This window comes from Homalodisca vitripennis, chromosome 1 (assembly GCF_021130785.1).
Source record: "Homalodisca vitripennis isolate AUS2020 chromosome 1, UT_GWSS_2.1, whole genome shotgun sequence".
NCBI classification, from domain to species: domain Eukaryota; kingdom Metazoa; phylum Arthropoda; class Insecta; order Hemiptera; family Cicadellidae; genus Homalodisca; species Homalodisca vitripennis.
Window position 1 is genome coordinate 42,031,528 of NC_060207.1, and position 27,534 is coordinate 42,059,061.

At 33.9% G+C, this 27,534-nt stretch overlaps 1 protein-coding gene across 1 annotated transcript; it reads left to right on the forward strand.

The window, feature by feature from the left end:
- Positions 1-5,909: 5,909 nt before the first annotated feature.
- Positions 5,910-22,471, forward strand: LOC124360363. The gene is made up of 3 exons (XM_046813929.1): positions 5,910-6,060; positions 19,748-20,264; positions 21,711-22,471. The coding sequence occupies exons 1-3, from the start codon at positions 5,942-5,944 to the stop codon at positions 21,966-21,968; spliced, it is 894 nt and encodes a 297-aa protein (XP_046669885.1). The 5' UTR covers positions 5,910-5,941; the 3' UTR covers positions 21,969-22,471.
- Positions 22,472-27,534: the final 5,063 nt, after the last annotated feature.

Below are 27,534 nucleotides of genomic sequence, written 5' to 3' on the forward strand. Positions count from 1 at the left end.
TTTAAAATGCGAGTGTACTTTTCACTTTCAATACCACGTCATGAGCGATTGAAAGGCTTTTTATTATCAAAGGAGGTCTAATAAATCACCTCTCTTCATTCATTGTAGATGATGTTTAAACTTTTCAGTATTCTTCCTCCCTTTAGGGCAAATCGATTTTGATGACAGAGAGTGAGTATATTAAAATGTCCACATAAAAAAAAAAACAAGTTTCTACCTATAACATAGCTATGGTGGAAAGAGATGATTCTAAGTGATCGCTGAGTTTAGCTCCAGTTCATCTTCCTCTTTGCAGCGTTTGAAATCTGACGCTTTCACAGGCTCGACTCGTCGAATCTCGACTCAAGCTCGTCTGCAAAGATCCCACAAAGAGTCGGCGACGAAGAAGCTCAAAATATAACGAACTCTTTAAATCGTTTCATTCAAATTCTAGACGCTACACTGACAGGAAGATGAACTGGAGCTAAACTCAACATTCACATTGTATCAACCCTTCCAACCATAGCTACGTTATGTGTAGTACACTCGGTTGCTCCATCGTGCTTAAAATCGTGCCAGAAACATCTTAGTAAACTCAACTGTGCACCTGATAAGACAATGAGAATACTATCTATTCAAGTGGTTTACACTATATATTTATAATTTTTAGTCTAGATGTTTTTTATGTCAGAAATATGTTAAGTTTTCGTTTTGAGCTTTTTCATCACCAAATGTTTTTGGATCTGTTTAGACCAACATGACTCTAGATTCCAGGAGTCAAATATTTGACAGCGTCAGATACCCGATGCTGCACTAAGAGAAAGGTGAACCAAAGTTAAACTTAATATTCACATACCATTGTATGAGTGATGTTTATTTCTATATACAAGTTATAAACAGTTTTACAATAGAGTTATAAACAGAAATAAATAATGTGGTAAGTTGGAAATTTTTACAATTACAAAAACAGTTTTATTGTTGCTTAGACAAAATACAATATTAAACTTTAACAGTAGTGTACTGCAAAGGGCCAAACACCTGTAATATTAGTAAACTAATAGTGCACATAAAAATTCTTGAAATACAGCGAGGATATTTACTAAATTATTTTTAGATACAGTACTGATAAGTCAAAAGAAATCGACGAAATTGAATGACTTTTGGTATAAATGGTACTCAAAGATCATACCATACAGAAAATTATTGAAAAGCACTAAACTGTATATTATTTTTTTTTCTTAAAGTGTTTAATTTTTTTTGCTTCACCTTCAATAATAACTTAAAATCTATTCAATCTTAATGGTCTACTATTTCCGCAATAGGATATTTTTAATTATTGGTTGCAAAACTCGAAACATGATGGTTATAACTTCTAGCGTCTTGCTCAGAGTTCAGGAAAATAATATAAAAACCAATAAGAGGAGGGGCTGGCTAAGCAAAGTAAGAAAACACAAAAGAAAATTAAATTTAAACTTACTGTTTGTTTTATACACATCTTGTACACAAATAAACGAGAACAATTTTCATGGCTTTTCAACTTTTTAATGTTGAATACAATTTGAAATATTTGTTCAGTAGAATAATAGATAAAATTTTAAATACAGAAACAAATAAATATTAACATAGTAAATAAGTATAGTAAGTTAAAGAGAAAGAATGAAATGTACGAATTTAAAGTTGGGACACTCAGGATGATAAGAAACAATTAATATTAAAACACTTATTTGAATCAATTCCTGCTTTGTGTTTAACTAATGTATCAAAGTAAATATTTTTATAATTTAGTCAGAATTATACTTTTAACGTGCGATCATTATTTAAACATATAGGTGACAAAATAGAAAGCGATTCTATTCCTTGCATTATCCTTTTTTCAATTTCTGAACAATAAGTTTGATATAAGTTGTACAGCCTACCAAGTGTATAGACATACAGTCAAACGGGCTTTTATCCCGGTCTCTTGACACTCTATTTCAACTAGTAGGAATGAAAAAAGTAAGTGTTAAATGGAAGGATAATTTTAATAGCCAGAGCTTATAAGCTCTCCAAATTATCACCAACGTTAAATTCCTCTAGATTATTTATAGATAAACCTAGAACATATGATTAGTTTTAGTAGAGGTGGGTTATAGTAATATTTGTACTTTGTTAGATTTGTTAGATAACGTTTTATGCATCAATCATGTAACAAATCCAACCATAAAAATAATTGTTGTTAAATTATTTATATAAAATCGGTTAGCCAATCCGACAGCCAGACCTAGTGACTACCATTAGCGGAACATAGAATTGCTTAATTGGAACAAGTTCCCAAACGTATTGGTTATTAATTGTTCTTGAATCTTTCGTATTATCATTTACCTCATACATTCTGATTGCTCATGACGTAATGGTTTTTAGAAGATCTGCCCATATCCGTAAATACTTCCTATTTGTTGAGTATATAAGTTTAAAATCCAATACTCGCCATGTTTGGTTATGCATTTTTGAGTGAAAATGCTGAAACTCTACAGTTTTTGCTAGCCCTGAACCGTTCATCACATTACTTCAAGATAGGCTGATATAATTATTTGTCAGCATGCGAACATGGAATACCCAACCAGAGTCTCTAGTGACAAGTTACGACATTAACCACTCTGCTACCTGGGACAATGCCATATGTATATCCATGATATATTAAAATCACATCCTAGTAATTAATGCAATTCCAATAATTATAGTTGTATATAAATAGAAGAACGGTATATCAATTAGCTTCAAGTGTTTTATGAAGTAATCGTGGACGATTTGTTACGATAATAACAGAATGCTTGCATGATAGTTATTTTCAACGTATTACCTCCCAATCCTATGTTATAGTTTTCCCAATCAATACTAACACTACACAGTAATATTATACTGAATTCTGCACATTATTACTTTCATTAACACTGAGCAAATTTGTATTACTTTTCTGATTTAAATTTTGTAAAGTTTCACCTATATTTTTGTAAACTAGGCATTCTGGGAGTTTACTCTCATTTTACTCTCTATTGAAAGTTGAATATATAATCCAATGTAATCATTAGGAACTACTTAAACAAGGAAAAGTTAAGGCCTTTAAAAATTGTAATTATTTTTCTTTAATAAAACGTAACACCTTTCTTATAGATTGAATTGTGAGATTTTATATTTACAATTTTAGAAAGAAAAAATGATTTTCAAAAAAAAGGGATTAATTACTGTATAATTATGTAACCAAAGAAATTAGAACATTTCAATCCAGAATAATTATTAGAATCTAAAAATTCAACAGAGCTAAAGATCTGAGTTACGTAAAAGCCTGATTGCTGAAGCTCTTGATATGTTCATGATATTTACGCTTGTGAGCACAAAAAATAAGAAACTTCTTCTAATGTACATTAGATGTTTGCGATAAAATCTATTTATCAGTTTCTTAAGATTCATAATGGTGAAGTGATTATGAAAATGTACGTTTGTATCAACAACAACATGTATGTTTGTATATTTGTGTATTATTATAATGTGACTTGTTTTAAACAATATTTATTTACAACTACCCAACTATTTTGTAAGGAATATATCTACGTTGTGATCAGATTGGTTTTGTAAATTGTCATTAAACAACGAAGATTAAAATAAACAACATAAACAAATATTTTTACAAATTTACAACCATTCATGTGATGAGTAGCCTAATCGAGACATTTGTCACACACGAAAATACGCTCGGTTCATTTTCAATTGAAATGGTAAAATTTCTAATAATCAACTATAAAGATCCTTCAAAGGAGGTGCAGGAAACCTTTAATATCGGAAGTAAGTGTATATTAAAGTCCTAATATTCGGGAAGTTAATATTGCCAAAAGATGAAATTACTTCAATAATGCAGCCGTACAAAGGAGGCTCTTACAGCGAGTAATACAATGGAGCCATTATGTGATGGAGTCAAAGGCAGTGTCTACCGATAATAGAGAAAGTAGACTGCTGTAGACTGCTGCTCCGCTAACAATTTGTAACCTACGTGTGTCAGGTGGACGGATGACTGTGCTATGTGCAGAGCTGATATTGTACAACATACCCCAGCTGATGACTAATTAATGTTTTATATGTTACTTTAGAAAAATATCAAAAACACATATAATTTATTTGTGATTCAATCACACTAGTCAAAACTTTAGAAGTTATACGTGGAAAATAATATTATTATTGAAATCTTATATTACTGAACAGTTAAAGGGAATTTCTACAACTAAATTCAGAAAATGTTGTTTTGACTCGGTACTTCTGTAGATCATTATAGTGAATATTTTCAAAAATTTGCTGTCAACAAATCAAGCCCACCATGGACTAATTTTACAAAATGGATCTTGACATATAGTGAGAGTATTTTGCCTAAACATTTAGAATAATAAGGGTTTTGGATATCTGAAATATTGTGGCGTGATTCTAGGGCGTACCATATACCTCAGACAAACTTTATTTTAAGTAATAGTGATAGTTTTAACACTGGAATAATTTATAAATTGATCTAATGGGTAACTAGTAATTTATGAAATACATGATTAAGTTAATTTCTCGGTTTGTTAAATAAAATGCAGCTTCCAAACCCCTGTCTTTGAAAGCGCCCAGACGCTGAGAGCACTAAGCCTGTATGAGGTCCCGGAAGCGACTTCTGGAAGGTATGTGTTTCTGGAAACGTTTGGAATATGGTAGCCCCAGGTATTTGGAACCTTTCAGTCTCTGGGGCTTCAGCACCTTGGATGCCTTCAGTCTCTGGGCCTCAGGACCTTGGATGCTTTCAGTATCTGGGCCTCAGGACCTTGGATGCTTTCAGTCTCTGGGCCTCAGGGAGGGCATTGAAACCTCCAAATCCCGGAGAGCTCTTAGAGTCTTGTAGCTTAACATATAAAATATATATACACTGGATATGTAGTATACATTTAACATATACAATATGTAATCTAGCTTCTTGACTCGCTGACTACCTTTGTTTGGGCTTTGCCAGACTTCGAGGATTTCATAACTTTTCCACAATTGACTCATTTCCACAATTTTATTCTCATAATATTACACGCTTAAAAATGTTTTCGCAATTACATTGCGCACGATGTTAGTCTTTAACACCAAAACATTAATCACATACGAAACTTCTAATAGTCTAAGAGATCGAACTTGTATAGCATAAGCAAGCACACAAACTGAGGTTTTCCTGATATCGATAACGAGAATTTCGCCTAAGAAAGAAATCGATCCTCTCCGTACTGCACAAGGTCGTTATCGTCATTATAAATTGGAGAAGAAGATCCTAAGTTTAAAGATGTTTTTGTCAGTTAATATTTTTTTCATGGGCAAACGTAAAGTGAACCTTTACTTACATAAATAATATCACTGTCAAAGAAAGAGTGACTGAAAACCACAGTTTTCAGCCAAATATTGTATTGACTCTGTATTTTTGACTGATGCTGCCTAACCCTTTTCGTGTCTAAGGTTTTAGGCGTGTTAAGTTAAAAAGTATGCACTGAACACAAAAGTTTGTATAAATGTTTTTAACGGTTCGATAGTCTCCAATTTCGATACCCACCAAATAAGGTTTTAAACGATGGTACATAATTTTACAGATTTTCATGCTTTTACAGGTTGAGAAATATTTAATTATTATACAAAAATATTAATATATTATGGTGATGATTTTGGTAGCGGAATAATAGCCAAATAAACATTGTAATGTAACAATACAAAATATAAGTACTGTAGCAGCGTTTGCACACACAGATTGCGTTATATTAATATATATATATATATATTTGTAATAATGTAAAGAACTAACGAGATAGTTTACTGTAGAAATGTCAACCAAGAGAGATCAGGATCAGTGCAGGCGGCGCCGCGCGGTTAAATACGTATGTCCGCGACAACAGATACCAGAGGTCGCTGGGAGACGATGTGATAAGCCCAATAAATGTGGACCCTGCCAATCTGTCACAATACAAACTGTCTGATCACTGATAACGTAGATCGACTTTCTCCAGTGACCGGTTCACTGCTCGCTCGTCAGTTCTCGTCGCTACCCTCAACCATGTAAGTAGATTTTATATCAACAGAGTTGATTGAGTTTACAACATAATTTTCTTATCGATTTGTATGATGAAAGGTTCTAAATCTTAGCATTACATCGTCCTTACTGTGTGAGGTTACAAAACAATAATTGATTTTATTTTATATTTTCTAAAATCCATCTTAAAAATTCCACAAATATTACACTTTTATATTTTTGTATAAGGACTTTTACAAGTGAAGAAACAAGATATAATATAAAATATTTGTGTATACAGCAGAAAAAATATAGTAAAACGCTTTTAATTACTGTTGATATAACATTATTATTTAGGATACTTTTTACTTTATATTGGATTTGCTATAATGAATTTTTGTTAGGTATTATCAGAATTTAAGAAATATTCAAATATTATTTCCTTTTCATTGCAAACGCAAACTTAATCAGATTAATGTAAATCTGGTCAGATTCCGTTATATGCCCTCAACGCTTAAACTTTTTTCAATGAACTTAGAACGTTATAAAACGATGTAGTTGAGTAACAGAACTAACATTCCATCAATCAACAAGTATTTCCAGGTATTGCGATCGGTATTGTTGTCGCTGTTATCTTATCTTTCTCAAGAATCCCGATTACGGCAGGCCGCGCGGCATCACATGATTATTTAAGTTTTTTTGCACAGTATATAATTGCCTTTCCATTACAATTCAATTTATATTTCTGATCAGTCCCTCTAAAATTTGATATTTTACTGATAGGTACTATCTCGAGGTATGTTTTTCTTTCGTTGACATCGGCGCGGGCTTTGGCAGCACCTTCGGGCCAAAGCCCGCGCTGCTGGCCGGAGGCACAAGCATTTTGGGTGGCGGAGTGTGATCAAGAATAAAAACAAGTTTTGTGTGTTTTTTTCAATAAAGAGTTTAGTTTTTGTTTGGTAATGTTTGTTTTTGTTGAATTTTTGTGTTTGGAGAAATGTAGGGGTGTGGTCGATATAATACGTAAGTACCCTTTTTTCTTAGCTAGTAACCAATTGTAATTCATTATAATCATCCTTAAATGAAAAATTAGCGTTTGAGGCATAATGTTAGTTCTGTTACTCAACTAAATCGTTTTATAACGTTCTAAGTTCATTGAAAAAAGTTCATTGAAAAGCGTTGGGGGCATATAACGGAATCTGACCGTAAATCTTTATGTATGTAACTTCTAAGGCTATCATGTCGAATTTTAGCTCTATTTTATAAAGTTTTGTAGGACAGAACCTCTAACGAAGGGGCTATTGGTTTGCTAATAGGCTAATAGGTTTGCATATTTTGGGTTCGGATTAGTAAAATAAATTGAGAAATTAGTTCGGTATGGGCATAAAACAACACAGAACATATATACTGAAACAAAGGTTAAAAATAAAAAATAATTGGAATTATGAAAAAGTATTAACAACTAAAAACAATGTTTCTGAAAAGTGTTACGGTTGCCAATGAAACATATTTATTATTAATAAAGAACATTACCAATATTTGAAACCGACTGTGGGTACAGGCAAATTAATAAACAAGGGTGCAAAGGAGTTCGTTATTTACCATATCGTCTAGGTCCGTATGTTTGATGTTGACATAACTTTAGTGAGGTTTGACTTGTTTGCTAAACAAAATTTCACTTTCAACTGATAGCAAACAAAGTTATGAGGAAGTTTCGCAAATTACTGTAATATTGAGAAATAGTTGAACACTATCTCAAACAAATATTTGGCCACGTCTACAGCTAGGAACCCCAATATTTGCACACTTGCAGATTTTATCGACTTTGTGACCGTCAAATAAACAAGTACCCCTATCGAGTGGACAAACAGCGAGTTGGGTCAGGGCTGACCCGTTACTTGCTTGCACAATCAGTCACTAACGATAGCAATGTTTTGTCAGGCAATTGTGTCTTGTTGCACCAAATCGAGATAAGTGTAGTTATCAGATTTGTCAATAAAAAAATTTCGTAAGATTGCGAACAGAATTAACAAAGTTTTCATTATAACAGTTTACTGTTTGTAAACAAAAATAGGGGAGGGGAGTATTATCACATTTCAATCTTTTAAAATAATGAAAACGAAACCAAATGCTTTGAAAAATATTTAATAAAGTATATGTTTAACTACTCTTGCCCTTTCAACTTTTCTAAGATAAAGCATAAAAGATAAAGGTTTAAAACAGTTATCACATCTTGTGACTTATCGAATGAAAGTGTATTAATTCTTAGATAACGTTATCTGCTACGAACCTATAATCTGTTTTTGTAGGAAATTATAGTTAGGCAAGTCTGTATTATTTGTTGTCTCTCTCAGGAATTCCTGAACATACATTAGAGAGTTTCATTTTCTATTACATGATAAGTATTATCTTGAAAGGTGTTTCCGATCTTCGCCATTTTAATAGAGTACGATGCTGTATCCCACACTAATGTCTGGGGGTCACTGTCGGTCAATTCTTTTGAAAACTACGACTACTTTCTAAACTAGTTCAAATAACCTAAAATACGGTTTTGCTTAGTTCTATTTCAGTAGCTAAAGTAGCTTAAAAAATCTTGTGTTTTAGGGGCAAATAACGCAATTAAATAAATTCTAAGACACTTAAAAATAGACACTTATTCCATTACATATACCAGATGAATATGAATTTTATACTTTGTACTTTAGTATCTAAAGGTAAGCTAAGTTTGGTATTTTATTTAACTCAACTATTTCTTTAATAAAATAAAATCTGTATTGTGATTTTTGCGTTATTGTATCTTTCTCGTGTAGCTTAGTACAGCAATCAATATAGTTATTATTCCCATTAATTTATGTACAGTATACATTTCAAGTCGTATATTAAAATAATAATATAATCCTAATATATATACATCACGATGTTTGGATGTTGATACTCTATCACACAATACCTAGTGGACGGATTTGGATTACATTTGACATGTTAATTACTTAAAATAGGTTTATTTTTTATTTAGAATTACCACTCACAAATACTTTCAATAGTAATTTAATGACAATTTATTTTCAAGATAGGCGATATTTTTTGACAGCTGATAGTCACGGAAACGCAAAGTGACATCACTTGGTATTTGCATGAATAATTATCACCTGTAATTGTATGAGGCATATAGTAATGATACTTAGTTTTACCTAACTTTTATTATAGAGGTTAGAAGTGACAAACTCAAACTATTTAGCGTTTTCTGGATTTTACTAAAGAACGAAATTGAGTACGTGTACATGTTAGGTAGTAAAATTGGTTTCCTTTGGCGTTGTGGGACGGCATATTTATAGTAACTGAATAAACAAAAACGAAGGGACAGGGAAATAAAATAACAAAATTCAACTAACCATACCTCCATTGGCTACAGTTTTAATTACCAATCGTGTACAGTGAACCCGTGATCATAGCAAAAGAAATCACAAAGTAATACACTTGATATAGAATGTTAATTGTTATGATAGAAAATCGTCAAGAGGAAATCGCAACAGCTTTTCACTGATGAAGCATACGTTACTGATTAGGTATATGAATGCTGATATAATGCCTAGAATAAGCCAAGGAAATAGGATGAATAGCCAACAGGGATTGGAAGCGAGAGTATATACTGTACTATGTCAGGTTAATAGACATTCATATCTTTGAAACTACCGAGGGTACAATCAAAGATAGTGAGCTGGGTTGTCCGAAAGTTTGACACACATCTAATTTTAGGGAATTAATCTAATCGTAAATATTGTTAGTAATTAGGGACAATTTTAAAAGTTCATGTCTTTGTGTATTTGTGTGTATGCCCACATAAGTTTGTCTACACATCATCTCGAAACCCATTTGACTTGTAAAGAATATATTTAATTCCAATGTCTATTTGAGAGGAATATTGGAGTTATAATTTTTCACTCTACTCCTAATATCGGAGTGAATATAAGCATGGTTTTAGATGAATTTTAACTGTAGTAGGCTTGTCAGTCCAACGTATGTAAGCCACACAAGTAAGTTTTGCCCCAAGGACCATAATACGAAAAAATTCCGATTTTAAGATTAGGAATAATTAATCACACATAAATACCATTTTGAAAATTGTTATAGCGTGAAAGGATTTATTTAGAACCAAATAATGACAATAATTGGAAATAAAAAACGTTGAAATCGCAAATCAGCTAATTTTAATTTCTAGACAACCAAGTGGTTAAACATAAGATCAATCTTTGTTACTGCTATTTAGATTGTATTGCTGTTTCGAAACACATTATTCTACATACCAGCTGATGCAAAATTTGTTTTTGAATCTTGAAATATCAACATGTTTACTGATTTTTCTGTTACGTATTGAATTTACATGTAGCCTTACTGCAACATTTTACACATAGCAAAGAAAAATGAAATTAATAGTCGAAAATATAATTAATTCGAAAGTGCTATTACAAGCGTAAAACCTGAAATTAAAGCCACTCGCCGTTTTGCTTATTCATAAAGCTTAACAATATGTATATTATAAGATTACTTTTATTTTGTTACTTATTTTATATTTTCTTGTACTTTGAAATTATTACAAAAACGTGTTATTTGTTATATTATTAAATACTGTAATATTATTCCATTAGTTAAATTCAGTTTACGAATTCTCTCTTGTAGTTAGTAAATAGGCATTTTCAGGATGTGAAACTTGCTGTATTCTATATAGCTAACAATAAAGGTAGTAAGTTTTTTGTTCATCAGCCACGCATTTATTTACACTTGGATTATATTGAAAGAAAGTATTTAGACTAAGTTTGTCATTAATAAAGTATCTTTTTTATTGAACCTGAATATGTACCTAATATATGCCTACTTCCGTTTAACAGATCATAGTACTTGTGCCTACTTAAAAATATCATAGGTCTTCATCGTATAACATCATAAGTAATTTCCCTAAGAAACTTTGACTTTATAATTTCTCCAAAACGGTTTAGAATAGTTCAACAATTACTGAAATCGTGGGGCTATTAAATAAATGGATAATATAGCAGAGAAATACGATTTAGAAAATTCGATTCACTCTAATCAATTCAGGGACCCAAACTGTTACGATTCAGAAGATTGAGATATTTTTTAGTTGCGTTTACTTAATTTGTAGCGCATTTTGTCCCTCATACCACTTGTATACCGCTATGAGGGATATTCAGCTGGTACTAAATTTCTAATAAAAAGTATATTTACAAAAGATGCAGCAAATGGATATTTTAGAGGGACAGAGATTGTTACTGAACATCCATACAATATTTTCGAAATAAGCAAACATATATGTAGCAAATATATTTCATGGAAGATTCTGGCCTTTCCTTTGAGCTAACCAGAAAACTTTAGTAACGATGGTTTATTTAAAACATTTTTTAATGATTTAACATTATGTTGTTTTATTAATCCATAGAATAACAAACACCCAACACATTCATAGAACTTAATATTTATATGGTTGTTACTAACGCTGATGCTTTTCGATAGTAAATATATTGTTTGTCTGTTATTATCTTTATTTTAAGTATGTTCCCGTTGAACTCTATTGTTTTACTTATTATAAAGGTTTTAAAAACATATATAGTGGGGCTACGACACGACGTGGAAACACTTTTTCTCAGAAAAGACTTCTTTGAAACTGTAGAAAATAAATGAGACAGCATTTATAAACTAATTGGATTGTCCGTAAAAATGTTATGTTGAAAAAAAAAAATTTTCTCAAGGAAATCCTTATACTAAAACACTGAATTGTAAAATGGTTGAATGTGGTAAATATTATGTATTTTTGTAAAATTAATTGTGTGAGACAATGTCCTTTTCTATAAACATAATAAAGTTTAGGTTAAGTCTATTACGGATGACGTGCTTTCATTTGCCATTTACGGTGATACAACAGACAGGTTTTTAATTCGTCCCTAAATAATCTGAAATAATTAAAATAACGAAATAATTGTTTTATTTGATCTAAAACAATTCTAAGAATGAAGTTTAACTAGATTTGATTGAATGAAAATATGATGTGTACATTTGCTTAAAATGATCTCCGTCTGATGGTTAAGAGCTTTGAATTGAAACTAAATCAGGCTGAGGCAAAATATAAAAGTACAAAATTACTTTAATAACTATTTTTTTATTTAGTTTAGTCTTCTGTTACAAATAAGGTAAAATTACGCCACACCACGTGTGACGTACGAGGCTTTGCTAAGAACGCATGCATGATTTCATATCTATATAGCTTATATAATGATATAGATGTCCTGCGAACAAACCATCATGCAGATAAGAGATATTTACATTTCTCTGGCGAACAAAAGATAAATTGTGTATACGTAATGAGCGGTTGGCTTCAATGACGCTCAGCCGAATTTCATGGTTGAATATGCACCATCATAGAACTCATTCTCTTATCAGAAGTCAGAATATTCTTTATTACAATTTTCTTTAAGAAATGCAATGGTGTCAAAACTACACTGTATACAATATATGAGTAAACACATAAAATTGTAATACAATACATAACATCAAGTCCAGGTCGTTTGATAAAATTCATCCATGGAATAGATTGGATTGTCCAACAAGAGGTTCTTCAGTCTGTTCTTTAGTGTTGCCCCAGTTTCTTGTCTGAAGTCTTGTGGTAGGTGGTTGAGGATTTTCATACCGGCATATATTTGGTTTTTCTTGCATATAGAGAAGTTCGATGAGCTGGGAGGTTTGAAACGGGTTGCATGTCTTGTATTATAGTTGTGAAGGGCTGATCCTTGAGCTGGTTGTTTGATTGATGCATAATGTGCCACCTCACAAATGTACATTGCATACACAGTCAAGATTTTAAGACTTTTAAAATGTTCTCCGGCAGCTCTCCATAGGTTGTAGGCCTAGTATAGTTCTTAATGCTCTCTTTTGTAATATTAGTATCCTGTTCATATTGGTCTTGGTAGTACCACACCCCATGCGGCTATGCCATACATTATGTGAGTTTCACAGAAAGCATGGTAAATGATTTTTTTGCTATTTCTGGAGTGCCAATTTGCGTCATTCTTCGAATTAAAAATATGCCAGTGTTCAACTTCCTGCATACACTGTCAATGTGGGCTGTCCAGGTAAAGGAACTGTCGATGGTAATGCCCAGGAAGCATGCGGTCTCTTCCACTTCCACCTCAGGTAATGCTGGTTCCTCCCTTCCTCTTCTACCAAACATGATTTGCTTTGTTTTTTGTGTGTTTTATAACTAGGTCATTTTCGTGGCAGTATTGAGTGGCTAGGTTTGTAGCAATAAATGCGCTTATCTGAAGTGATTCTATACTTTCTTTGCCAGCACTAGGGTGGTATCATCAGCGTACATTATTGGGGTACAGCTGTCTCTTAAATATGCTGGTAGGTCATTTGTGGTAAGAATGAAGAGAGCAGGGCCCAGAACAGAACCTTGGGGTACCCCTCTTGTTATTGGTAGAGGTGTTGAAAGAACTTTTTTTGGTAGTACTCTTTTCTTGACACAGAAGCTCCACAAGCTGATGTCTATCAGCCAGATAGTTATGTACCCATTCTGCTGCTTTTGCCACAATACCAAGGGATTGTGACTTGGTGAGGATAAGGTCATGGCTGAGGCAATCAAAGGCCTTGCTATAATCTAGCATAATACCTGCTGCTATTCTGCCAGCTTCTATATGGTCAACAGTCTCCTCAAGCAAAACTTATTAAGGCCGTTGTTGTAGACTTATGTTTCCTAAAGCCATGTTGGTTAGGTGTCATCAACTCATTTTCGTTTGCAGTGATCCAATAATCTTTTGAGGGCTATCTTCTAGAACAGTTTGGAAATTGTTGAAATTACTGATATTGGTCTGTAATTATTGACTTCCAGTTTATTTCCACCCTTATGTTTTGGATAAACTTTGGATTTTTTCAGCTGTTGGGGAAAAATTCCTTGTTGAAAAGATCTGTTAATTAAGTATGACAGAGGTTCAGATAGCTCCTCACAACAAAATTTCAATATCTTTGAGGATATTTCATCGAGACCAGCTGAATGAGTCGATTTCAGGATTTTATTACATTTCGCACCTCTTCTAACTGACGTGGGATGAAATACTTCAAGTTTACTGTTTGTAACAGGTACTAATGTAGGTAATACTGGTCTTGTATGGTTTTTGGTTTGTTTTCTTAAAGTGTTATCTGCTATATTAGTGAAGTATTCATTCAGGAAGTCTGCAATTTTCTGAGGGTCTTCAAGTTTTTTGTTATCAACAAGTAGTTCTAATTTTGAGTTATTGTCAATTCTTCCCTGTCTTTTCGTCATTTATAACCTTCCATGTTGCTTTGGACTTGTCATGGAGCTTGGTTGATGTAAGTCACTATGTGTTGCCTCTTCATGTCTCTCAGTTTAAAATCGTATGCTTTTTTCTTGATTGTCATGTTGGTTTTGTCTGTTACAGAGCCTGTTTAGTTCAAATTTGTGCTGAGCCTCCAAAAAGTCCCTTTTAAAGGCTTAGTGCTTCGTCATTTAAATAGTATTTTGGCTTGGCTTTTTTTCGAGATCTAATTTTCTTTTAGGACATGCCATATCCAAGATAACATTTAGGGTCTTAGAAAAAGTAATCATAAGCATCTTGTAGGTGGTGTACATTCCTGACATTGTCCCAGTTTTGCCCTTGTAAGAGAGATTTTAGCACTGCCATATTGTCATCATTGAACCTGCGTCTTGTAACAGAAAACTGTTGGGTTTTCTTTTGTAGGGGTGTTTAGGGTACACAGCTGAGCTCTGTGGTCAGAGAGTCCAGTTTGTAGTACTTCCACTTGTACAACAAGTTCCGAGCTATTTGTGCACACCCAATCAATAGAGGACTGTGTGGAGCTGGTAATCCTAGTAGCTTGCAGGGGTAGTCTTATGGTATTGAAACTTAATAGCATGTCATTAATTAGTTTGTTATCAGAGGTTTCCTTAAGCATATCAACATTTACGTCACCCATTATGATGAGAAATGTACTGTATGCTTTGGTGTCCGCTAAAAGTCTTGACATAATATTTTGAAAATCTTCAAGCTGTCCACTTGGAGACCTGTATGTGCCTAATATGTATAACTGCAGGTTGTTTAAAGTTAAACGACACAGTTCTATCTCGCAAATTAACTCTTCACAAAAAGATGTTGTGTCTATGTGTTCTGTCATGACGTTCTAGGGCACTTTTGATGTAAATTGCTACACCTCCTTTAGCATGGGTTTTTCCTACAGAAGGCAGATAATATAAAGTATAGTTTTGTAGCTTTATGTTTCTGAGCTCTTCTTCTTTTAGACCATGTTCGGTAAGTATGACAACACTAGGTGTAAGGACCTCAAGGTGGTGAGTTAGTCTTTCGATTTTGTTACGAAGACCATCGATATTTTGGTGAAGTACTGACATACTGTAGTTGTTGTTTTTATGAGAAGTGCTTCTGGTTTGACTTTTATTCAATTTTTGAATTTGCTTTCTTTTTACTTGTCTTTGTTCTAAAAAATGGACTGTGTTTTGGTCTTGCAAAGCACCTGTAGGGGATGGGGGGCATCAGTGACTGATTTTCGGTTTGAAACGGACTGAGACTTATGGTTGGACTGTGATAGGTCATCACACAACTCCAGTATAGCCATAGTGTTTCTTCATGTGCTCCATGTAGAATGTAATGTATTTTAGGAAGAATTGCTCATAATCTTCATTCCACTTTTCTTTAATTTTGAGTTTAGTGGTGGGGAGTTATTTAGCTTCATTTTTACGTCCAAGTTGGCAGGTTTTTGAAGTCCCAAAGTATTTGATTTACTGCCAGCTTTTGCCACTTGAAGGGAGACACTAAAACATATTTCCTTTCTTGCCTTCGGTTGCTTGGAGAGCATATGCTCTTGCTTGAGTATTTAAATTGTTATTTTGTACCGAAGACTTGGCTCTCCATGTCCTTGTCCGTCCTGGCAGTTTTTGTTTGCAGCTTTGGTCAATTCCTGAGGTCAGGTGTGGGCTGCATTCAGTCAAAGTGTTTTTCAGTTTTTCTTGGCAGGTTTGGCTGGTTCCTGAAGTCAAGTGTGGGTTACATTCTGTTAAAACATTCTTCAGTTTTTTGATGGCAGGTTTGGCTGGCTCCTGAAGTCAAGTGTGGGTTACAGTCCTGTCAAGGGGCTCTTCAGTTTTTGTTGGCAGGTTTGGCTGGCTCCTGAAGTCAAGTGTGGGTTACAGTCTGTCAAGGGTTCTTCAGTTTTTGTTGGCAGGTTTGGCTGGCTCCTGAAGTCAAGTGTGGGTTACAGTCTGTCAAGGGTTCTTCAGTTTTTGTTGGCAGGTTTGGCTGGCTCCTGAAGTCAAGTGTGGGTTACAGTCTGTCAAGGGTTCTTCAGTTTTTGTTGGCAGGTTTGGCTGGCTCCTGAAGTCAAGTGTGGGTTACAGTCTATCAAAGGGTTCTCCAGTTTTTTGTTTGCAGGTTTGGCTGGCTCCTGAAGTCAAGTTTGGGTTACAGTCTATCAAAGGGTTCTCCAGTTTTTGTTTTGCAGGTTTGGCTGGCTCCTGAAGTCAGGTGTGAGTTACATTCTGTCAAGGTTTTAAAACAGTTTTTCATTGCAGGTTTGGCTGTCTCCTGAAGTTAAAGTATTAATAGCTAGGTTATTAATAGCTATCTCTATCCGATCAAGTTTTGTTTTGATACCTGACATTTCAAGTAGGAGGGATGAGGGACTATCTTTAATTATTTCGGTAGGAGGGGAAGTTTGCGTCATAGAATCTTGAAAAGTGACAGACTTAGTTTCTCGATTTTCAGTTTTCTTTTGCAGTGTTGAGATAGTTTTTTCAAGCTCCGCTATTCTTTTTACATAGACCATCAATAAGTTAACTTAGTTTTAGGTCATGTTCCTCATAGATAAATTGCGCTTCTTGGCGATGTTTTTTCTCTTTAGTGAGTTGAGCTTCAACGTCTGCATTTAGCTGTAAAAGGTTTTTCTATTTTGTCTATGTATTTCTTTTTCTTTCATTTTCTATTTCTTCAAATCTTTCCTCCATGATGCTCAGTTTTGGTCTTTAGCTTGAGTGTTTCTTCTTTTAAGAGTTCATTTTCTTCTACTAACGCTGATCCTATTTTTGCAGCCATTTCTAGTTTATCCAATTGACTGTTCGAATTTTCTAGAAAATTATTTTCAATTAAGTTAATTTTTAGTTCTTGGATGGTATCAGAGCTATTTAAAGAGAGTGATTCAGGTAATACTTGATCGGATAGGTGAGGCTGATTTTCTGCTCTGCAATTTATGCATTGCCATTTCCCAATTTCCTGGGGAGTCCCATTTTTTTCAGGTTCTTTTTCTATGACATTTTGACATCCTTGCATGGTACCAATTTTTGCAAGAACTTGTACATTTTATACCTGAAAATCTAACTCCAATGCCACAGTTACCGCATGGATATTTTGTGGGCATTTTTGTGTACAGTAGTAAGAAAGATATGAGTAACAAAAATGAATTATTTTTGAAAGAGAAGTTCAAGTTATGGTAAAGCAAAACAGTTTTCATTGGTGGCCATGCAATGAATAGCGAGCAGATGTCTGAGGTCAGTTATCAGCAGACACACAGTCAGCAGGTGAGGTTACTGCTCTCGTCTGCTTGACACACTTGCTCTAGCTGTCTGTCTGTCTCCTATTGGTCTACTGGTGTAGTGTTGGAAGTTGACGTATCTAGCAGCATTGAGTTGGTTATGACATCACACCAGATTTGGTGATTTTTAATAGTGTTAATTACTTTATAAAATATATTAAAATTTGTCTCTTTAGTTTCTCAGAAATCCTAGATGGTAATGGGAGTTCTGTTCATTTGAAAATATTACTGTCACAATCTGGATTGTTAAAAATGAAATGTGCTTACTTCAAAAAATTAGGTCAGCTTGTGGCAAGTGTTTTTAATAAGTTAAGTATTTTCACTTATCTTGTGTTGTAAGTGATAAGTTTTTTAGTGTATGGACTCACGGTACTTCCAGGTTAAGGTGCTGATTAGAGGTTATTTGTTGATTGAACCTAAAACCATCACTATTTTACTGTTTCTTGAGAGCACTTTTACTGAGAATGTTGGCAGTCAGCCATGTTTTTTTGTTCTCTATATATGTATTTCCTTGTATATGTAGAAATAAAGTTTCAAGCAAAATTCAAAGTGTACAGATGAAATCTTTCCCGAGATTGCTTCCTACAAGGTACATTCCTCCCTTTTTTTTAGTAAGTTAGGTTTTATAGTAGTGATTAAATAATAAAAGTCCCGCTAAGCTGGCAGAGGCTACTAAAACGCAATAGTGTTTTGAAATCAAATATTGTCACCTTTTAACATCGATTCCAGCGTAATATATATTTTACTCTATAAATAAAAGTGTGTGTGGTGTTAACCAATGATACGATTTCATTGATTGTACACAGTTTGTTTATACATTTATTTATTCTGCTAATTCCTCGTTGCTATCAGAATTGTCCATAAGACCAATGTAAAATAACCCTCATCAAAATCCCAAGAGCTACACACACCATCTTCGAACTGATTTCAAGTCTGGAGGTCAGCTCGTTTCGAGATATCTTGCGGACAAACAGGCAAATGATATTTTTCTAGCTTCTCCTGTGATAAGCTTAACAAACGCTCAGAAAATAGTAAAGAAAAATATAATTAAAGTTGAGAGTTTAACTTGCAGTGTAGTAATCTGTAAAACATTTGACGCGAGGCAGGGTTTTCAGTTGGAAATCGAGAACGACAAACATGTCAAATAATCCAATGCAAGTAAACACATCATTTTTGCTCTTAAAAGGCAATATTATTGATACTCACACGAAATTCATACATATAAAATTGTAAAACTAAAACCTAAAACTGATTTTACTCACTGATAAGGTAATGCCAGAAACTACTTACCGAATAACACGGGACACTATAGAATTACATTCGTGTTACCTTAGAAATGCTGACTAAGATAACGGAAATAGTTCCACTTCAGAGCTCCAACCCACTGGGTTTTAAAATGAGACATTCAACAACTTGGAAGTTGATATGAAAGTAGGGCACTCCTCTAATTCTCATGAGAATGCTCCATAACTCAGGAATGCAATGCTCTTTAAAGAGATGTTGTTAACTACGCCACTGTTGAATTTTGACGAAATTTGTGTTTAGTTGCAGCAATAATTTGTAATAACTAAGCTCTTACCAAACAAGCTTGTTGTAAAATGAATTGTAACTCTTTGTTTTAAGAATTAAGGTCTAAATGTTAAAGAATAAATGTTAATAAAAATTATTATAAGAAAGAACACGTTTGGAACGTGTAATGTTTGTTTAGTTTTATTAACATTAGTATAAGTGGTGGCCTGATTTATCTCTATATATAAAGGTAGTCTTCATTCACTTAACACTAATTCTCCACCTTTTCGATATCACAGAAAGTTTAAATTTGGCACACGTATGTCTCATGACTTCATTATGAGAACTAAAGTATTTTCACAAAGATCAAATACCCTTAAGGGTTGTAATGTGGCTGCCTCTGAAAGAACAAAGCTGATTTTCATATGAAAAATCTCATCTTTAGAATCGAGAAAAGTAATTGTCTTCTTTTTCATACTAAAAACACAAGAGGCAACAATAGTTTATTCTGAGTTGTCATTCGGTACCTTTTTTTTAAATGCAGTATTTTTGAGAAGAAATAATGTATGGTCTATTTGTAAGAAAGATGTTTTTCTTTTACAGGTCGACTTTGCACGTGCAGCCATTCTTCCCTCACAGTTTTCCCCACTCTCGAAAACTGCAAAATCTGCAGACCTCATGTCGGCCCAATGTTCTCCGGTTGACTGTGGGGGTCACCAGCCTAACCCTGTACGGAGAGGAGCGAGGTCTTCGTGTCCTCGGGCAGGCTGACAGAAACAACAACAAAGAGACGCCTCAAAAGACCAACAACCTCTCATGCATCAACAATAAGTTGAAAAAACTCACTTTGTCCGAATCCGTGCCACCCAAGTTGTTGGTCGAAACCAGACTACCTTCGACAGCGAACGTTGTCGAGGCCAAGAATAACTACAATAAGGCCTTCTTGTCATCCAGTAATGAGAATACGAAGGTTATCAATGTGAATCAGCTGAACGATAACCCATGTGGTCATGACAATAGGACGCAACTTCTCCATCCTGACTGGCGAAAAATCCCCTGGAAGCCCTATTTTGGATGGACAGACGCCCACGATAAACTCCAAAAACAGCTGAAAGAAAAGGTATAAAATTATTTCTGCACGTTGACTAAAATAATGAAGAATAAGGTTGGAATACTGTAAAACATAAAGAATACAATATTTCACACACTTCTTTAATAATAACTTAATATAAGATTATTTAACATCGTTAGGCACTGCTTACAGATAAGATAAGTGGTAACGCCCAAACGGGGCAGCGCCAATTCGATGTCGCGTTGTTCTGTTATCTCTATAGATGATGTAACCATTTTTTTCTAACGTTGTTTTCAGGTAAGAGATAAAAATACAATTTTAAAGGTCAGATTTTTATTGAAAGTAAACAGGTCGTTTTTAATATGTCTCTTAAAGTGGAATACTAGAATTCTTTTACTGTTGATAATGGCTAAAATACAAATTTAAAGTTGCAGTTTTTCAACTATTGTATTAACATTCATTAAATAAAAGTACTAAATGACTTACTATACATATAGAGTGTTCACAAAAAGGTGTCACAAACTTCTGTGGGTATTCATCAAATCAGGCAAAAAATGTCCTATGGATATAGGTTAAAAATGTGTCGTTTAGTCGCCATTTTGTATTAAAATCAATATCTATAGAGCTATTGAATCCAAGGGAGCCAAATTTGGCACATATGTTTGAATAGATAAATGAAAAATAAAAACAATAATTGTGTTATTTTCTATAATATTAACAAAATGGCGTCTATTGAAAATATTTAAAGTTAAATAATAAAAAAAAATAGTTATGAGAATTTACTTGATACTAACTATTTGACCAATTACAAGTGACATTACAAGTCCAAAGAGACTTGTTTCAACGAAATCCGTCATTGCCTAAGTCGTCGTGAAGTTATCGTAAGAACGTGCAGAATATATATATATATATATATATATATATATATATATATATATATATATAAAAGCCAAATTTTTACATTTTATTATATCGTAGCAGTCTTAACAAGTTCGTCGCTGTTTGATGACGTATTAAATTATCATTTCATAATGAAATCTCTTAGAGTAATATTGATGCTTACTAAAACAACATAGCTTCGAAATCTTTGATGGCCCACTGCCTAGTGTGAGGATCTTATCAAGCAGAAGAACGTAATAAAATCTTTGATGGCCCACTGCCTAGTGTGAGGATCTTATCAAGCAGAATAACGTAATAAGGTCGATGGAACTGTCACAGACAGGATTAAAACCCACGCTATCTATAACTAAGATATAAAATACAACTACTACCGCTCGGCCATCAGATCCCCTAAACTTCGATACCAATTTCTCTTACATTAAACAAGTTTAAGCATCTAAAATTAGATTTTTCCTATACTCATCTGTGGGCATTGAATTTGAAATTCTTGAGTAATGAGAGTAAGTAAATCACAGCTAATATAATTCTGTGTATGCGCTAAATGTATATCACAATTGTATAATTGAAAATGAATTTTACTTGTTTCCTGTGCAGATCAGGGAGGGTACTGTGGAGAGCATATATTACAAGAGTCAGGAAGAGCACGTAGCTGCTGGCCTCACCTGGAGGTACCATAACAAGGACGTTCCTTTCCTGAGGGGCCCCACTGTATCCACGGTCTGCGAGGTCCTGGAGGTGATAAGAAGAGTGAATAGCACCCGCCCTCACAACTACTGCAGCAACCGCCTTAGTCGCTGGAACCGACAAGACAACCTGGCCAACGTCGAGTATGACGCTGACGACGAAGACTGAGTGTCCTACTTAAAAAAACGAGTTTAATGGATAAGATACAAGTGTACTTTTGTTATGAAAGTAGAATTAGATTATGAACATGATAAGGTTCGTTTTTGGTGCCATGCACATTATTTGTGATTAAAAAATTGTAAATATTTTTGCATGAATTCATCGCATGAATCATAGATTAGTGTAATGACAAAATGTCTAACATTAACTTTACAAATTGAGGTTTCATTTAATTTCCTTTTTGATAATAATATATTACTTGATTAGAGATTTTGTAGTTTATTATATTTTTAATAGGTTTAAATATACAATGTTATATATTTGTATGTATTGTATGCTGAATTTGTATTGTAAGGTAGAATGCAGTATATTTAATTTGTTATCGTATATTAATTAAAATTGACAAACGTATTGTCTAATATATATACGTTATTACTTATTATTGTAGTGATAAAAATTGTTAAATTGTCAATGAAATGTATTTAAATAAACGTTTTGTAGAATTATAAGGATATTTTTAATTTTTGTTATGGCACTCTGTTATTACAATTCGCTAAATACAACTAGTCCTGCAAAGTACTTTTTTAGCGATTTATATATATATATATATATATATATATATATATAAGTTTATATATAAGTACAGTTATACAGTACAGTTATATATATATTAAGTGTACCATATATATATGTTTTTTTAAGTAGGACACTCAGTCTACTTAATATATATATATATAAAACATAAAATTTACTCTTTTTACTCATTTAAATACAAAAAATAGAGAACATAGTACTGGATTTTGATAATTTAAATTATTAAGTATACTGCTGTAATTAATTTCTTTGAAGTTATCGATTCCTCCAATTCTATTAAAACAATAATTTGAAGTAAATTGGGCTCTAAGGATACAAAACTCCTGGAGTTAAAGTTTCAAATCATAACACCAGGAGCATCTACACCTCTGGAGCCCTCATAAGCAGAGAAGTCTCAGAGGGAGCTCCGAGAGACCGGGTTTCTAGAGACTGTGAGCACCCAGATTGTTAAAGCTCCCAGAGGGTAACTTCATAGTGCTCCTAGGGGTGGGGAACTCACATTAGCAGGAAGTTCCCAGAGGCCAGAAGCTCACTTCCAGTACTCGAAATGTTCCAAAAAACACCTCAGAGTCCGAAAGACTTAATGGTTGATTCATTCTGCCACACAAATTTCTAAACGTGTTTTTTCCCAGACATAGAGGCTGAGAGCTGTCAAAGGCCTGGGAATTCTAAAACCCACTTATTTATGAGGGATAACGTGTCCAGTGCCCTGCAAGAAGTCCTTAGTGAGTTTATATGCTATAACCTTTTAGATGCTATTAGTGAGGGATCCGAAAGAATAGAAAATGCCTACAGTCCGTGTGCACCCGAGAATTCTTAGATGATGGAAGATTCCTGAATTTTGGCAGAATCTGCCAAAATATTTTTCTAGATATAAATTTGAGAAGTGCTGTATTCTATCTATTGGTGTGTCGAAATTTAATATTTTGCTCTAGAAATTTACTGATATAAGCTAATAGTTAACAGCTATTTTAACACGTGTAACTTAGAAAAGTTGGTTTACCTACTTAATTAATAGTAAATTAAAACTTTCTTTTTATAGACTAACATTTATTAAAAACTTCAATTAAGATGAGTAGTAGTTTAGGCATTTCGAGAGTTATGACCGATGAAGATGCGGAGTAAGTTCAGTAGGTGCTTAGATGACAGTGAGTAGGTTAATACAACTTACTAAAGAAACACAGGTTTATAGTGTTTGCCAAATAAAATAATGTTCTGTGAAAGCCACAGTAAACATGGAGTTTAAGAACAATAACCGAGAATGTGTTTGCCCCGATAACTGTGTCAATAGGCTTGTGGCAATTGCTACATGCAAATGTTATTGCTCTTGCTGTACTTGTTCCTCGCGTCTTGTCATTTGTAACCAAATTCACTCTGTATTACAGAGCAAACTACACTTGGTAATCTAGGCACAATACACAGGTAAGCAGTTTCCACCCACTTGATCGTCAGCTGAAGTCATTTGTTGTCTTTTGTTTGCCTGTCGTTCTACGTGCAAAACGGTTTTGGGCAATGGACTGTATTCGTACGGACTGGCTTTATAGAACTCTCATATCTTAAAGATTTAGTGGGGTTATAAATATATCGAGATACTTTGAAGGATGGCTTTATTGCCTTCAAGACGATTAATTTCTAATTGCAACTAAATGCTATAATTTATGACTGATAATAGTCTCTTTTGTTATTAGTTTAGATTTAGTTGGTTTCTCTTTTTTGCTCCCATATTTTAATTCTATTGATACATTTTTTAATTTTGTTATTCATAAACTAAGCACATCTGAGTAAACCAAGAGTTTCGTATGAGAGCAAGGTATAGAACAGTCATCGCGTTATAGTTTGGAGTTCTAGTGATGATAATCAACAGATTAAATGTCTCAATTTTACAAAAGGCGAATATAAGTTTTTTAATCAGGAGTTTACAAGTGAACCTTCTGAATGATCAAAAAGCTAGAGAGGATGAAATTCCAATAGTTTGTGATATGTTCATACCCGGGATGGAATACCGAGAGACCTTATTTTGGGCCTGACACTGAAACAAAAGTACTTTAGCAGGTGCCATTGACTGAGAATCCTTTGAGTATTCAGAAGACCGTAATTCAGAAGAGGCTTAATGTAATGCAAGGGTTCACTATCAGTTAACAACCGTTGTTCATCAATAAAGATCTCTAGCCTACTACGTCACCAAGAACTGTGGGCGACTACAAAATGAAGTATATTCCTGAGAAGACAGTAAAACTAAAACCATAAAGTTGAAAAAGGAAACATGCTGGAAAATGTATACTAATTCGTTATCTAACTCGACTAACTTTTGAAAATTTACTGAGCAAATTCAGAAGGATTCTCATTTGTTAATGGTGTTAATGGGTTGTACGAGGTACCAATGTATTCCAGGATACCTGTATATTGGAGTAAACTTCGCTTCCGACCTACAAATTCTTGATGATAAGCAGTTGCGTAAGGAACTTATTGTGATGATAAAATGTTTATTTACATACTTATATAAGTCTCTGAAATTACATTTTTAAACATTTATATTTCCCCCGGGAGTTCAAGAATCCATTTAGGTTAAGGGATTGAAATCTTTTTTCCTTCATTATCATGATTGTTTAGGTGGTTTCTTTAACGGGGCGGGTAGTCTCATGACAGGAACTCAAAAACGGGATATGAGCAATCACTGTAAGGCTGATTTCTCCCACGCAACTGGTTTTAGGACTCAATTTATAAAGTGTATATGTGTGCTCATGGTTGTTTTGAACAGTATTCAATCTTCAGTATGCACTTACCAATGTCGCAGTGTAGTGGGTACAACAGTTATCGCAAGATAACCAAGGTTAAGCAACGTCGAGAGTGAAACGCAGCAGGGATCACTTCTGGCTGATGTATACCTTCCAGTTGAACCTACCACTAGGTACAGCAAAAACCGATGTGTCACTTAAATCTGGGCAACCTTATAGATGTCCAGGATCGGCACATTACTAACAGCAAATGTTGAGATTCTAGGGTGCAAGGCTAATTCGTTAGGTCTAGTCTACTGCGGGAGATAACTGTTGGAGTTGGTGGGGTTCGTTCCCTATGTGACAGAGGTTCTTCCAAGCCTCAGCATGGGTGTGCCACCCCTGCCTGCTTTGACTGGAGAGGCTGGTTCAGAGCTGGCCTCCCCTTCTTTCGGGGTGACATGACTGAGATTAGTACCCTAATTCTTCATCATGGATCTCGATAGGAGGCAGCCACTACCCCCTAACTTCCCATCCTGAATATCCGGGAGCGGCGCTAAGGTCCTTATAGGACTAAGTGAAATTTATAAGCTTCTTGTGCTAAGAGAACAAAAAACGTCGAGAGTGACTGCTGCTTGGATGGGTGACCGCTAAGTGATCCTGTCCTTGCAAGCAGCCCGCCTGCCAGGCCGTTGGTGGTGGTTCGGAAGTCACCGGTTAAGCCGTTGGTCTCTAGGTTGTGTTAGAGAGGGCTTCTTAGCCCTAATTTCTCTTGTTAAAATTGTCCATTAGGAAATATACGGATTGTAGAAGTGAGGGGGAACTCAAATAAAATAACATAATTCCCTTCTCAGAACAAACTAACTTTTAGGCAAAGACAATGATTTGAAGTACATTTTAAATGTTTGTGTTATGAAATAATGTATGATTACCAAATCTGATAATTTAATTAAGATTTAGTTAAGATTCCAAACACTTTTTTCCAAATTTTAAGTAAACTTTTCCTCCAGAATATTTGCTAACCAGTTAATAGAAACACTAATGAATATATATTTTTTTCTTTGAAACCGTCAGAAATAAAGCTAATATAAAATATGAGAGAGTGATGTATAGACTACATAGTGTATTGTTGAACATTCTTTGTAGTAATTACGTTAGTTGATTGTATAGAACACTTTAATGAACAAAGCGAAAAATAATAAATATTCAAAACCAGCGAAAACAACAGTTTCCAACTCATATATACGAACTATGTGATTGGTATATGTTACCGGAGGGTGAAAACTATTGCAAACTAACTGTGTTATTTGTCATCAAACAGCACCCATAGTTTATTAACTGAAAATTGGAACATTGATTACGCCGTATTGGCTATTCAATATTAGATCGAACACACTGAACTTCCATGTGAGTTGTTCCCAGCATGTTACAATTTATTCAATACCAATATCGCTAAAAATGTACATTTGTATGGTAATTAACTCCCAAATTATTCCTTTGGAATTAATTAACGTTCAAATATAGCTCTTTTTGCTCTCCCAATTTTTATGTTTGAAAATGTATTCATTTAATAATATCGGAGAATTTATTCGGCTACTATGCAAAACTGTCTAGTTTAATAAATAGAATGTACAGTAATATAAAAATATAGCAAAATAAGGATTTGGCAGTTTATTGAGATTCTGTTACTAGTAAAATTGTTATTGAATAATAATATGTCAACTGGAATGTTAAAAATCTAAATTAAGTTCGACTAAAACAGAATATTTGGATGGACAGCACATTACGTTTTGAGTGTTTTAGACTATAAATAGTTATGTTTGAGTGTGTATATTTCTCTCTTGATATTATGGAACTTACTCTAACTGACAAAGAAAAGCGGTTTATCAAATCAGATCTTGATGATCTAATGCTACTATTTATCTACATCACTGTCTGTATGTAAAGGAACAGAGGAGAACTCACTTCGAAGCCGAATGACTAATAGAATAGATTTCTCTTCCTTCACAAAGCGTTGCCTCTGTAGATTTCGCGAAATGTAAGGTTTGGAACACCACCTGGCATGTACGTATGTTTATAAAGGTGGAGCACTTTAAATATTTCCTAAGAAGGCAAAGCGTGAGATTTATTTAAAAGATTTCATAAGTTAGTTGAATAGTCAATAAATTAACTTTGCTATGTGTGATTATTAGTATTTTCGTAAACTGGGAATATTCCAGGATATTACTTATAAATAGATATTTTATACATGCATCTATTTATAAGTT